Source organism: Trichinella spiralis, assembly GCF_000181795.1.
Source record: "Trichinella spiralis strain ISS 195 chromosome Unknown Scfld6, whole genome shotgun sequence".
Lineage (NCBI taxonomy): Eukaryota > Metazoa > Nematoda > Enoplea > Trichinellida > Trichinellidae > Trichinella > Trichinella spiralis.
In genome coordinates this window covers 232,087-245,780 of record NW_003526945.1, presented here as the reverse complement: position 1 = coordinate 245,780, position 13,694 = coordinate 232,087, and the positions used below count along the sequence as shown (strand labels likewise).

The 13,694-nt window shown below is 30.8% G+C and overlaps 3 protein-coding genes across 3 annotated transcripts; all 3 read right to left on the bottom strand.

The window, feature by feature from the left end:
* Nucleotides 1–4,362: 4,362 nt before the first annotated feature.
* Nucleotides 4,363–5,305, bottom strand: Tsp_10058 (innexin unc-9). Its single transcript, XM_003373164.1, has 3 exons — nucleotides 5,243–5,305; nucleotides 4,921–4,964; nucleotides 4,363–4,864 (listed from the first exon to the last, which is right to left on the bottom strand). The coding sequence occupies exons 1-3, from the start codon at nucleotides 5,303–5,305 to the stop codon at nucleotides 4,363–4,365; spliced, it is 609 nt and encodes a 202-aa protein (XP_003373212.1).
* A 2,875-nt stretch (nucleotides 5,306–8,180) lies between these two features.
* Nucleotides 8,181–8,967, bottom strand: Tsp_10057 (DnaJ domain protein). The gene is made up of 2 exons (XM_003373163.1): nucleotides 8,773–8,967; nucleotides 8,181–8,237 (listed from the first exon to the last, which is right to left on the bottom strand). Exons 1-2 carry the CDS (start codon nucleotides 8,965–8,967, stop codon nucleotides 8,181–8,183), a joined length of 252 nt encoding a protein of 83 aa, XP_003373211.1.
* Nucleotides 8,968–9,409: 442 nt separating this feature from the next.
* On the bottom strand, nucleotides 9,410–11,454 carry Tsp_10056 (Rad21 / Rec8 like protein). The gene is made up of 7 exons (XM_003373162.1): nucleotides 11,370–11,454; nucleotides 11,066–11,093; nucleotides 10,592–10,784; nucleotides 10,246–10,501; nucleotides 9,991–10,192; nucleotides 9,533–9,637; nucleotides 9,410–9,500 (listed from the first exon to the last, which is right to left on the bottom strand). The coding sequence occupies exons 1-7, from the start codon at nucleotides 11,452–11,454 to the stop codon at nucleotides 9,410–9,412; spliced, it is 960 nt and encodes a 319-aa protein (XP_003373210.1).
* Between the last annotated feature and the right edge of the window lie 2,240 nt (nucleotides 11,455–13,694).

Here is a 13,694-nt window from a genome sequence, read left to right as displayed (position 1 = left end):
CCCAGAGCTATTTGGCAATACGCCGTAGTTTGATATGCGCAGATTAATTTCCACTGTACATATTGGTAGATTTCTCTAAAGATTCGAACAAATACCATGCATGAGTTCAATAATTTGACATAAATTTTGAATTTATTTAATTTCATATCAATTGTAATGAATTTCAACTGTGTACGACCACATATTATACTGATTATGCAAATCGTTATTGCGTCGTTGTTAGTAAGCAAAAGTAAATTCAAATAGCCACTCATGTTGGATATATTAGGAGTTTAATCAATGACAAAGATGGTAAACGGGATTGGGTGCAAGGAAATGTTTACTTTTTGTCAAGGTAAACACTTAAAACACTTTCGTTTTGAATGGCAGCAAACTAATGATTATTTAACAGCAGTAATTTCAGAAATTCAACTAAATTAATATTAAAAAATATATATTAGTAAAAATCGAACAAATTTCATGCCAGAAATGTATAATGTGCAGAAACTGGAAGTCTAGGGTTCCGTTGAAAAACACTTACTAATGGGCGACTATCGTATGTATTAAAATAGGAAGTACTTCAACTTTTGAAACCATTTATTGCACAGCTACTGGAATGTTCAATGTTAAAGTCTCCAAAACAATATCTTTCATCATCAAAAAGTGATAAAAATAAAAAAAATCCAAATATTATGAAAACCCTTTCCGCTTTTTTCTGCAAAAACAAACAAGTCTGTAATCCGTGAAATTTTGCAATTTTCGAGAAATCTTTTTTAATCTAAAATTAAGACAATTGATTTATACCTTTTGAAAATTATTTGCTATTTACTATAAATGCACATGGACCCCTAGTGATGGCGTATTTGTTGAGATATACGGAAAAAACTATGGCATGTATATGGTTTTAAATGTGTTGAAATAATAAGGAATGAAAAAGGAATGTTAACAAAATGCGAATACGGTATGGTTTCAATGATTTTTTGAACGGAACCATCAATTTTTTTACCCAAAAAAATAAATGTTTTTTTACAAGAATTGTTCTTGATTTTCATTAATGTTACAAAAACTTTCAAATTTATAAACCGCTGTTGACAGAAATTTTTAATTGATTCCAAATTAGATATAAGTACTATCCAAAATTGGCAGATTAGAATGTTGTTTTCGTGCAATATGCCAGTCTTTTTTTTCTGAAAATTCCAAATCCTCAAACTGGCAACTTTATGAAATTTCTCAAAAAATCATCGATTGCGGGTTATTCCCAATTTACATACCTTCAACTGGCACAAAACTGCTTGCTCTTAACCCAAAACTATTTTGCAATACGCCGTAGTTTCTGATATGCGCAGATTAATTTCCACTGTCCATATTGGTAAATTTCTCTAAAGATTCGAACAAATACCATGCATGAGTTCAATAATTTGACATAAATTTTGAATTTATTTAATTTCATATCAATTGTAATGAATTTCAACTCTGGGCGACCACATATTATACTGATTATGCAAATCGTTATTGCGTCGTTGTTAGTAAGCAAAAGTAAATTCAAATAGCCACTCATGTTGGATATATTAGGAGTTTAATCAATGACAAAGATGGTAAACGGGATTGGGTGCAAGGAAATGTTTACTTTTTGTCAAGGTAAACACTTAAAACACTTTCGTTTTGATTCGCAGCAATTAATGATTATTTAACAGCTCTAAAATTGAATTTAATTCAATCAAAAAAATATACATGTGGATAAATCTAATAGATTTGATGTCTAAAATGTTTCATTTGCAGAAATTGTCAGTCATTCCGGCGGTTGGAGAACAGTTGCTGATTGGCGACATCCCTATGTGTTAAAATGGGCAGAAGTTTAGAAAAAAGAAACTTTAGAAACCATTTATTCAAAAACTACTGGGCAGTTTAAGGTTAAACTCCCGTGAATACTTACTTTCCTCAATGAAAAATTACAAAAATGAAAAAAAGTCCAAATATTCAGAAAACCCTTTTCGATGATTTTTGCAGAAACAACCAAGTGTATAGTCCATGAAATTTTGCAATTTTGGAGAAAAATTTTTAATCCAAAAATGAAAGCAATTGATTTATATCTTTTGAAAATTATTTGCTTTCTACTTTGAATGTATCGGGACCCCTGGTAAGTGCGTATTTTTTGAGATAAACGCAATAATTGAAAACTTACATAGTATTTTAAAGACGTCGAAGCAGAAAGGAATTAAAAAGGAACGTTAACAAAATGGGATTATGGTAAGATTTCATAAGTTTTTTCAACGGAATCATCCAATTTTTCAACCAAAAAAATATATATGAATATTGGAAAAACCTTTTTCGCCGATTTTGGCAAAAACAACCAATTCTATAGTCCATGCATTTTTGCAATTTTGGAGAAAATTATGAAACACATTTTAGAAATGGAACAAGAAAAATGGATTTAGCATTGAGAAATATAGTATATTTGAAAAATAAAATTTGAAATTAGAAGAAAAGAAAACAAAGTTAATAAAACATAAAGTAATGCATTAGAGAGAAAAAATATAGAGGTTCAACATGTATAAAAATAAATTGTTCACTCACGTCAACTGACATATATACCAGTGAGTTTTTATAACGTTTGGAAGTCCACAAATCAGATTTCACGTTTGTTATTTCTTTGTTGAGATGATGGTTTTATCAGACTTCAAATTTCAAAAACAGAACAAACAATAAACAAATTTAAAGTAGAAAAACAATTTAAAAAAATAAATTGATGAGAAAAATAACTTTAATAAATAAAAATAAAAAATTGGAAGCCTGCAAATAAAATACAAAAAGTAATAATATAAATACTAAGAAGAAAGAAATAACTATATATCGAGATGAAAAATAGATCTCAAAGAACAAATTTATAAACAACACATTCTCAATGTAAATGTTAAACAAAACTGATGAAAGTGAAAAATTGAAAAATGAAATCTATTTTAAGCTCACTCACCTCCGCTGAACTCTCATTGTTGAGGTTCATCTTGTTCATCCTGTTCATGCATATGAACAAACAGAAATCAACAATCTGTGGAAGATGATTGACGCTTGACACAGGAAGTCAGGAGGGCTTTTGTATTATTCTTTGCATTGTAATAAAACTGAACAAAAATAGTGAACGTATCATGTTCAGTGTAAATATAAAACAAGTGATGTTGAGGACAATAGAAAATGTAAATGCAGAATTTGCAAGAGTACGAAGGAAATGTAACATTGGTCTTGTTTAACCGTTGATATAAAAAGTTACATTATTCTTTATGTATATTTAAAAGAACAGTTTTTGAAACTAGAAAAGAAGATTGCAGATATAATCGTGCGCGACAATTCACAGCAGTTAACTAACAACGTAGAGAATGCGCAGAGCAAGAGAGAGAGAGAGAGAGAGAGGAGAGAGAGAGATGAAACGCTACACTGACGAAAATCAGACAGTATATTAACGAACGAAGAACTGCGCGGATTTAAAGGCAAAGCCAGCAATGAGAACTAATCAACTGAATTGCTTATTCATTCTGTGAATCAACTGATCTCCAGCATTTGAGTAATTACACAATAACGTACAATAATTTTGGTATAGAATCAATTATGTTTCAAAATTGCACATATTGTATCAAAAATAACTTCAATATGCTGTTAAGTGATTGCTGCTAATATTAATTGTCAATTTTTCAAATATAGGTTATCTAGATGCAAACCTAAATAGAACTTTATTTTAGTATACTGTATCTCATCTTACTGTATTTTAAGATAAATTTATCTTTTATTGCTTTCAACTTATGATTCAAAATTCCATTATTGTGTGCAAAGTTATGTAATGCACATTACTGGTTTTCTTTAAATTTTGTCCGACATTATTACGATATTATAAATTCACCTAAGAATTGTAAATTTCTTAAATTTGAAAAACTCATACTCTATTACAAATATTGAACATTTACAGCGACAACAACCGTCACTCTGTCAATACAAGCGGAAAGTTTCACAAATATAAAACAAATCATTGAAAAAAGATTTTTATTACATAACAAAATTGATAACATGCACAGAGAAATAATAGCTGAATTTATTTTACGAGAACCATCACCCAATGAAAGAAAAGCAGCATTATAGTGTGACTGATGCGATATCATCTCAGCTCGCTCACATCAACATTGAACAACAGTATATAATAGTAAACACGCAGTAGAATAATATAACGAAATAACTTAAAAAATAACAAAACTAAAAAAAATAAAATAACAAAAATAACAAAACTAGTGAAAATAAATAACTACTATATTATACCATCAGCATATTTTTCTTACTAATTGTAAATGATTCGTAAGCGAGTAGTTATAGTCGAAACTGTTTAAACATAATTGAAAAAACCTAATTCTTATTCGGTTTATGCAATAACGAGGTCTTTTTTCGGTCTCGGAGCAACTGCAGAAATCGTTCCAGTTTCTCTTCAAATTCACCGATTGTCAAATTACTTCGACTGTATAAGCCAGGTGATGGGCCTGAATTCATTGACAATGGCAGTTGTTTAATCCACTCACAAAACTTTTTTGCCGCTTCAGATTCTTCTTTGCCTTCTGCTTCTTGATTTACAACCGAAGCGTCTTCTTTCTTGTCATCACCAGAAGCATTTAATTCACTTTTCTGTTTCCCACCGCCACTTTTGTCCTTTCGACGAACTTGTTCTCCTGCATTTTTCGTTTGCGGTGCATTCGATTCCTTCTTACTTTTCTTTGCAGCTGATTTGCCCAACTGATTTTCCTTGTGCTTATTATATTCAAACGCATTTTTAAAACCATTCTTTTTCGCCTCATTATATTCTTGCAGTAATTCATATCCTAATATGTGGCTTGCCGGTTCCCAGGTGTCATATCTTAAATTTTAATTTAATTTCAACTGGAAAAACCATAATTATGAAAGTGAACTCACTTTTCAGAATAGCCTTCCCATCGCACCAAATACTCTTTTTTTCCCTTAAAATTCACTGCTTTTTTTATTACATAGATAGAAGCAACTGATAATCTAAGGTGGTCACAACATACTTTAATTTTAAGTAAAACTGTACATTTAAAAACATCATAATAAGCAAAGCATAATTCGAAAAAAAAGATATTGATGTCTTTAAAAATTACTTTAACAATGTTAACAGTGACATCAACCTCTTCAACTTTCTATTAACTGAAGACAATAAAAATTACTTTAACTACAAATAAAACTTCCTAATTAATGCACAACAAATATACATACATACCTTTCTCTTTCGTTCATTCATGATGCATTCCGCCGTATATATATCACTTCCTTCTCTAGCCATTCTTTGTATGGAATCTTTATAAGTAAATATGACAGTCTATAGTACTTCTTTAAAAATTTCATTAAAATAAAAATTAGTCACTGAATTAAATAAACTCAAGGAACAATTCGAAACGGCTAAAAAAACATTATAACTTACATCCTAAAAAGCTTACTTTAATTGATTAAAACTGTCAAAAGTAGAAGAGATAACAGGCGTAAAGTACTTATAAAAAGGATCAACAGCTTACTGCTATTAGAAATGCAAAGCCCTAACTGAAAACTCATATTAAATACATTATTTTCTCAATTACATGACATGCAACAAAGAACAATAAAAACAACAAAGATGTAACTGTAACAACTACCATCGAAATGATTTTCAAGTAATATCTGAAAACAGATTTTGCCAAAAATCGCTATAGAAGTGGTTGGATGCTATTATTATTTTATTTAAAAAAATCTAAAATTCTTGACATTGCATTAATAATAATAATTATTATTATTATTATAATTATAATATTGTTATTATTATTACAATCATATTTATGCTTACAGCAGAAGCGTAAAAAGATATTTTATCTGCATTGTGGTTGAATTTTAAAACTGATATAATAAATTTGAAAAATTTATTTCAAAATTAATTGATTGGTGCGTATAAAAGCGCTTATGCATGTTACGGTATTGTATCAACGTTTGTTGTGCTCTGATCTGTCAAATGACATCCATGTGACTAATACTACAGTACTTATGTCACCAGTTTAATGGCAGTTAATACTTCAATTTCTGTTGCTTTGCGCAACTGGTGATTTTACTTGCTCATTGCATTGCCGATGATTATCTTTCCGTTATTGCTTTGTTTCTTGTAGCTTCATATTATTTGTGAAATAATTTTTTTAAAGTTTTGTTTACTTTTATTTTTTAACAAGATAACCTAATTTTTTTCACCTGAAATGATTTTAAATTTTGCTAGTATCAATATTATTCCATTAATCTGTGCTAACTAGCGCTTATAAAATTCACGCATGTTTCACATGTTCTCAATAAAATTTTTAGTAATTTTACTAAAATTTTTTCATATAGTGAGTTATATTGTTTATGATGAATTATATCATTCATATTAAGTTATGCTTATATCAAATTAAACTTAATGTTATTTTCATCATTACTCTTATAGATTAAAAATAGATGACATACATTTTAGCATAAATATTAATTACATTAAAAAGTGTAATTTTGATTTTATGCATTATAAAATTTTAAATGGCAAATAAAAGTAATGTAGTGTAATATGCACCTAATTCAGATTAATCAGTAGATGATTGTTGTTGAGGCCCATCTCCAGAATGAGCTATTTAACTGTTAGAATTGTCAACACAAATGGCGAAACACAATAGTAGGCAGGCATAGATAGCCGAGTCGATGAACTGAAGTTCTTTAGCATATACGTACTCCCAAACTTGTTCGCCGTAATTTAAATAAGCATTTACAATTTATAATCTGTAGTGATTTAAATTTATAATTTTACATGCATTAATTGTCATCATTGGAAATGACATGCTTGCATTGGTGATGGCTGTATTTTGCTTTTTTCTAATTCTTCCTTATTACTTTTTATCAGCCGCACTGGATGTAATGATCGTCAAATAATCTAAAAAATGTTTATTACTGATTTTAAATCCTCCATATCAAATTGTATTAAATTCAAAACTCTCCTTTTTGTAATCTCTGTACCACTGCTAAACCATGTTGTACTTTGAGTTATTAAAAAGTTAAAAGTGTTTTCTCACAAAATACAAAGGAAAAGCATTTCTCTGGATAATCACCCCGTTTAATGATGTTTTGCTTAGCGCTTTTGTTCAGGATCATATCATGAGCAATGAGCGGGGTATTACTTGGCGCTAACTAGCTTCCAATCAAAGTAATAAGTGTAGTTTCAAGTGACGTGGAAGCTACTGATAAACAAGCACATATAAATCACGTGACATGCAAGTTGCGGTTGAGTGAACAAAAATGATTCACGAGTAAGGCCAGTTAGAAACGGCATTATAGCGAAACAACGCTCAGCTGGCTGCGCTAAAAGGGATGCTAGTCGTATAGCTCATGTTAGATGAATTTTCACTGATAAACATAATTTACATAGTCATAATTTGTTTTTTAATTCCCTATCATTGTTTTTCCTTTCCTGTTTTGTTTCAATTATGAAAAGCACATATAGACAAGAATGTGACATATTGTTCACTCAAATATCATTGCAAGTGGCTAAAATAAAGGTAATAAAAATGATTAATATTTATTAAAATTAAAATATTAAAAAAATTAAATTATTAAAATTAATTAAAATTATTTAGAACAAATGTTTCAAATATATTAAATTAAAATGTAATTTAGTGCAAAACTAGAACAAATTAATTTTTTGAACTTTAACTTTGAGAATACACGTTAGGCTAATAAATATAATTTTGCATAATTTACGATTTTAAATTATATATAAACTAAGTAAATAATATGAAATGCAAAAAATTTACCAGTATCACAAGAAAAAGAGTATAACAGTAACAAGTTAAACAACACGTAAAACTTTATAGATGATCACACAGAACTATAAAAATAAGTAAAATCAATATGGGAAAAAGGATACGCTGATATCTATAGTGTGACACACCTGATGAATATGCTTATTTTGGCCAGGTTTACAGGGCCTAGCAAACTTTTTCCTTAAAACTTCCTTGCTTTCTGAGCAATAAAGCTAAATTGTCTCTCCAACGGGAAACGACACTAAATCTGATATTCTTTATTGAAGCGTTTCCGCTTCTATCATTTTATCACGCTATTTATCCAGACTTTTTGGAAATTTCATCTATTTCATGACATATTCATATACATTTATATCTACATCATAATAAATCATTTCTGTCAACAGTTTTCTTATGCTTTATTTTCACAAGCGTTTGCTGAAAATAATTCATCAGTTGATTCTGAGGAATCTCACTTTATATGCTCATGCTGTTTTCCACGAGTTCCAGTGAGGTGCTAAACTTTGCAACATCTGCAACACTAGGCAACTCAAAATAGCCTTTGATTTATGCTCTGCATTTAGAAAATCATTTTTAATTTTTTTATGCAATCCTTTAGTTCAGTGTTTCCCAAACTTTTTCAGTCTATCACCCCCTTGAGAGACATATACTTTTCAAACGCCCCCCTAAATTATTGTCAAAAAAATAATGAATTTTTAAACAGACTATTTATTCAAATCGAGTGTTCTTTCAAAATGAATTATATAGTGAGAAAATAATTAATGTGATGGATGAAGTTGGTGCATTGCGACTAATCTGTCTACATTGGGTTCAATGTTGGTAAGGAACAGTCGTAAATCACCACGTTTGGCGATTTGCAATCAGCTTCTTTTTTTGTTAGAAAATCAGTGACCACACTGAAGCCACGCTCAACTAAATAGGAAGATGGGAAGACGAGTAGGAACTTTCTTACCATTCTCCATAAACCGGGATAGAGATCAGATATTTGTTTTTGCAACCAGAAAGAATGATAATCGTTCTTAAACTTTCGTTTTAATTCTTCATTGATTTGTAAATCAATTAATTCCTTTTCTAATTCCATTTCGATTTCGTCAGTGTTTGAAAATGGGTCTATCACCCAATTTAGAGTCTTCATTTGCAAGTACATGCGGCACTATTTCCTAGTAGGTTCCTACTCGCCTTCCCATCTTCCTACTTAGTTGAACGTGACTTCAGTGCGGTGACTGATTTCCAGGCTACTCAGATAAAAGCAACCAGCAAAGTCGCATGGACTAACAACTGCCAAATTAATTAACTCCATATCCACAATTAATACATAATCGCTCAACGGCGATCAGGAGCGCAGTCAAGCCACCACCGTAAATACAAATATGAGCGAAGAAGATGAAGACACATTTCACATTAAGCACAAAATAATTAATTAATATTCTTAAATATCAACATAAACACAAAGCATAAAACATTGTGTTCAAGCGCCCCTCCCCCCAAGTGCCCCTTACTTCCACCGCCCCCTTCCAGCCTTCCACCGCTCCCAAGGGAGTGATATCTCCCACTTTGGGAATCGCTGCCTTAGTTTTTCTATGTGATGATCAGTATTCTTTAACGCTCTTCATCACATCAATTGTGATTTTGTCATATACCTGTCTTACAGTTCTATTTTTATTTAGTTTCAGAGCAGAGCTATAAAAAGTCTGGCTTTTTAAATATAAAACATGACTCCACTTTTACTGCCATACATGCAGTAACGACAAGACTTGTATAACTCTGTTCTATTAACACACGTGCCACATAACAAAACCAGCTCACTATATGGTATACTGCAGTAAAATCAGAAAATGAAGTTGTAAAAAAGGATTTGTGACAAAATACTTTATTGTGGTGTGGTATTCTTATTAAAATCCCGTCACTGGAAGTTTTTTTGAAATTTTGAATAAAATACATTTTCAAATCATAAAATTAGAATGCAAAAGTAACAGGATATTACAGTAACATATTATACGTAAATAATGGTATTTATGAATTCTCATCTTGAATATTCTTGTCATCAGCAAATTATATGAGTTTAAGTTAAATTTATAATGGAAATCAAAATTAAATGGCATAAAAACTGAAAATTAACTTTCTTTCATTTCTCTTTTCAAACACGCAAAGATAACAAGAATAGTTCTACAGTAAAACGTAGTCATGGTCTTTAGAGTATGGTGGCAGATGCAATTCATATTGTTTATCAAGCGTTTTAGGAACAAAACGACCAGCTAGTATGTGCATTTCACCAGTGAATTTCTCAGCGCATTTTTTTGGTACAGTGAGCGATATTATAGCCTCAGGTTGCAAAGCGTCTGGTCCAATCGGCCCTTCATCAGCGTGCCATCCTAAATAACGAGCATTATGTTAAATTCAATAATAGTAAAAGGGAAAACCATACCTGATGGAATATCTATGCTAACAATAGGAATTGAAATAAACCCAATGACTGAGGCTACAATTTGTTTATAAGGTTTCTTAACAGGAGGATTTGAATGCAATCCTTGTACTGCATCAATAATTAGGTCAACATGTGACCAATCAATATCATCTGTTGTTTCAAAAATGGGAATTTGAAATTCCCTAGCTTGAGACAAAAGTCTTTTCATTATGGCTGACTTTGGTTTCGCCGCATAAACGATTAGAGGCTCATAATTCTATAAACAAAATAGACAAAAATAGCTATTTAAGTCATCATTTATAAAATATTTTAAACTTACAAGGCTTTTTAAATGCCTAGCACAGACTAGGCCATTTCCTCCGTTGTTATCTGGGCCGCAGATGACCATTATTCTCTTATAATTTGACATTGCATGTACAGGGGGATAAAACTTCAAAATTGAGTTTGCACACGCTTTTCCGCGCAATTCCATTAGCTGATCAACGGAAAAGCAATATTTATTGACTAACTGTTCTTCTATATTATGCGCAATAGCCCTACTAAAAAACAAATTCATATATTAAAATATTTTGACATCTTCCTTTATACACTTAGAATAAAATCAACTTTTATTTGAAATGAAATTATTTAATACACCAATAAATCGTAATCTTTAAATAAATAAAAAAATGTGCAGTTTTATGATGATTACATTTAAGAAAGTATTCATTTATTCTGTCACAACAAAAATTAAAACAAACTGACGAAAATAATTACAAAACATCAAATTCATAATTTAAATATATAGCTATAACTTTAAACAGATGACATCGAAACATACCTTACGAATTTCACCATGTTTATTGCTTCTGAAATTTATTCTTGAACAACAAAATACTTCGTAGAAATATTATAGATATAAAAGCTCACAAAATGTAGAGCACAGTATACTTACCGTATAATATGAAAGACACTGAAGGTTAAATAAAAGTAGTTACAGCATTTCATTTTAAATACGTCAGAAATAATGTAAAAAAACAAAAATAATGAAAATATATTTCACACACTATTTTTTTCAATTTAATCGTTCACCATTTATATAAAATTAGTTTGCGTACTCGAACCTCAGGGTATGCTGATTTCACCCGCACCCATTTCCCCACTCCGCCCCCTTTGTGTGATTGGTTGTTCACTCATAACTTGTACGGCATTTGATCGGTAATTGTACATTGACTTGTGCTATTTTATAAGTTATTCAGTTCTGATAAGTAATTCCACCTCACAAATTAATTGATAAATAAAATAGCATAAGTTAATTACGAATTATTGATAAAAAAACCGTGCAGCCTATCAGCGGGCGAAATCGGTGTAAACTATAAATTTCGCAGCTTAAGCGACATATTGCTCTGATTGGCTGATTCAAATTGGTTTGTGGCACCTACCATTCTCACTTAATTATTTTGTGTCTACTGTAAGTTGGTAATGCAGTGTGCAAAATTTTTTGTTTCTACGATATTTGATTTTCTATTTATTTTACATATCACACTTGTTAAAAAATAAAAAGTCAAATCCCACTAAAATATATTGTAGTAATAAGTAAAAAATTTCACATTTATATAATCTTGAAATTTTATAAATAAGCATTAAAATAAAACTTTCAATTTACATTTTGATGAAAAAACTATTATTAGTAAATATAGGTGCTTACAAGCACTGCTTTAACAAATTTAAATTTTTAATAATAATTTCAGCAAACCGAAACATATTATATTCGAAATATCAGCGCTGTTCTCTGGACATTGGTTCATGCTTTTCCTTATTGTTGAATAGCTTACATTTAGCTGTCATTAGTACTTTACAATTGGTGTTATTTATGACTGGAGCAGCGGTCATTGTAGCAGCAAATGTTAGTAATAGCGGCAGTTTGAGGTCGTGTACTGTCAGTTTAATGTATAAATTAGCTGTCATATATGCTTACATCTTACTGCATTCTCAAACTTCATCGCAGTGCATCTCTTTGCTCTTGCATGTTTTAGTACAGGACCAGCACGCTTAACAGGACAACTCAGCACTAATTTAGTGTGTGCCCACTTAAATAAAACGTTCTAGTAGCCTGACTACTTTAAAGCTCTGACTCTTCGTAACAAGTGCAAGCAGCATAGTCAATGCAGACTGAGCTCTGAGAAACTGCCAGCTATAAAGGAATCGTCAGAATTCACATACAGGCCATATCAGTAAGAGAGTTCTAAAGGACTAGTGTAATAGTGACGTCTTATGCTTGGCAATGAATGTTCTATGTATTTAACCAGCATAAAATATGCAGTAGAACACTGATAATCTGAACATGCCGTTTTTGGGGTTACATTATGCAACGTTATTCAACCTTTACTCACTATAATTGCTTGCAAAATGTTACAGTATTCTAGTACATTTTACAGTATTAGTAAAATATATACAGGTTGGGTTAATATTCATAAGCAATGCATTCTAATGAACTGACCAAAATGTGCTCAGATAATCAGAGTTATACTGCATACATTTAATCAAAACTTGATGTACTTTTTTCATTTTTAAACGGTTGCTAATACACAGCTGAAATGAAATCAAAACTGAACTAATTTCCATTTTTCAGGGTTGATCTTCATAAGAGAAACAAGCAGCTTCTAAAAAAATAAGGCTGGTGAAAACTGAAATCTAAAAATTTCATAATTACAATCGGTCTATTTATTTTTGATCATGTTTTATATATTTAGATTAAAAAAACTATCATTAGGTATGCGGAAGTGCTTCAGTCGTTCAAACTATTGATATCTAAACATCACAGCCTTTTTCAAGCAACCTAATTTTTGATTTGTGAACTTCATTGACACAGCAGTTAATAAAGATTAACTGTTGCAAAATTCATGAGCAAGCTGACTGAGAGCTAAAACTGAAATTGCTTTTTCCAAAGCAACGTGAAATGTTAATTTTTTCAAACAAGTTCAATTCCCCGTGAGGGCATCTCCGAAGAATGAAACTAACTAATCACCGATCATTTCAATTTAAGGGGCCTGAAGTTACATCCTTGTACTACCCAGTTTATAAGATAGAAAATGATGCCCAACTCAATAAATAGTAGTTCGAGACTGTCGCTTCCACTGATGAGAAGTGTCTTCAGCATTTTTAATTGCTAAATGGAAAAATGCTGGTTCAAAACAACATTGATTGCATAATCACCACTGTGGAATTTAAATGTTGATATGAAGTAAAGCGCACTGACTTCCATTGTATACATTACAAGTGTTCGCTGATGCTTGTGGCTGAAGCAAATGCTAAAAAGTAAAAGCAACCAGAAAATGAATAAAGAATGACTCATTTTTATTCGTTCTCAAACAATCATGAGCGCTTAGCTGCACGTCTCCTCTATAAGAAGTTCAAAATATCCTTTTAGTTTGGCCTCTAATTCTTCCTTGGTTATCTGACCATGGCTA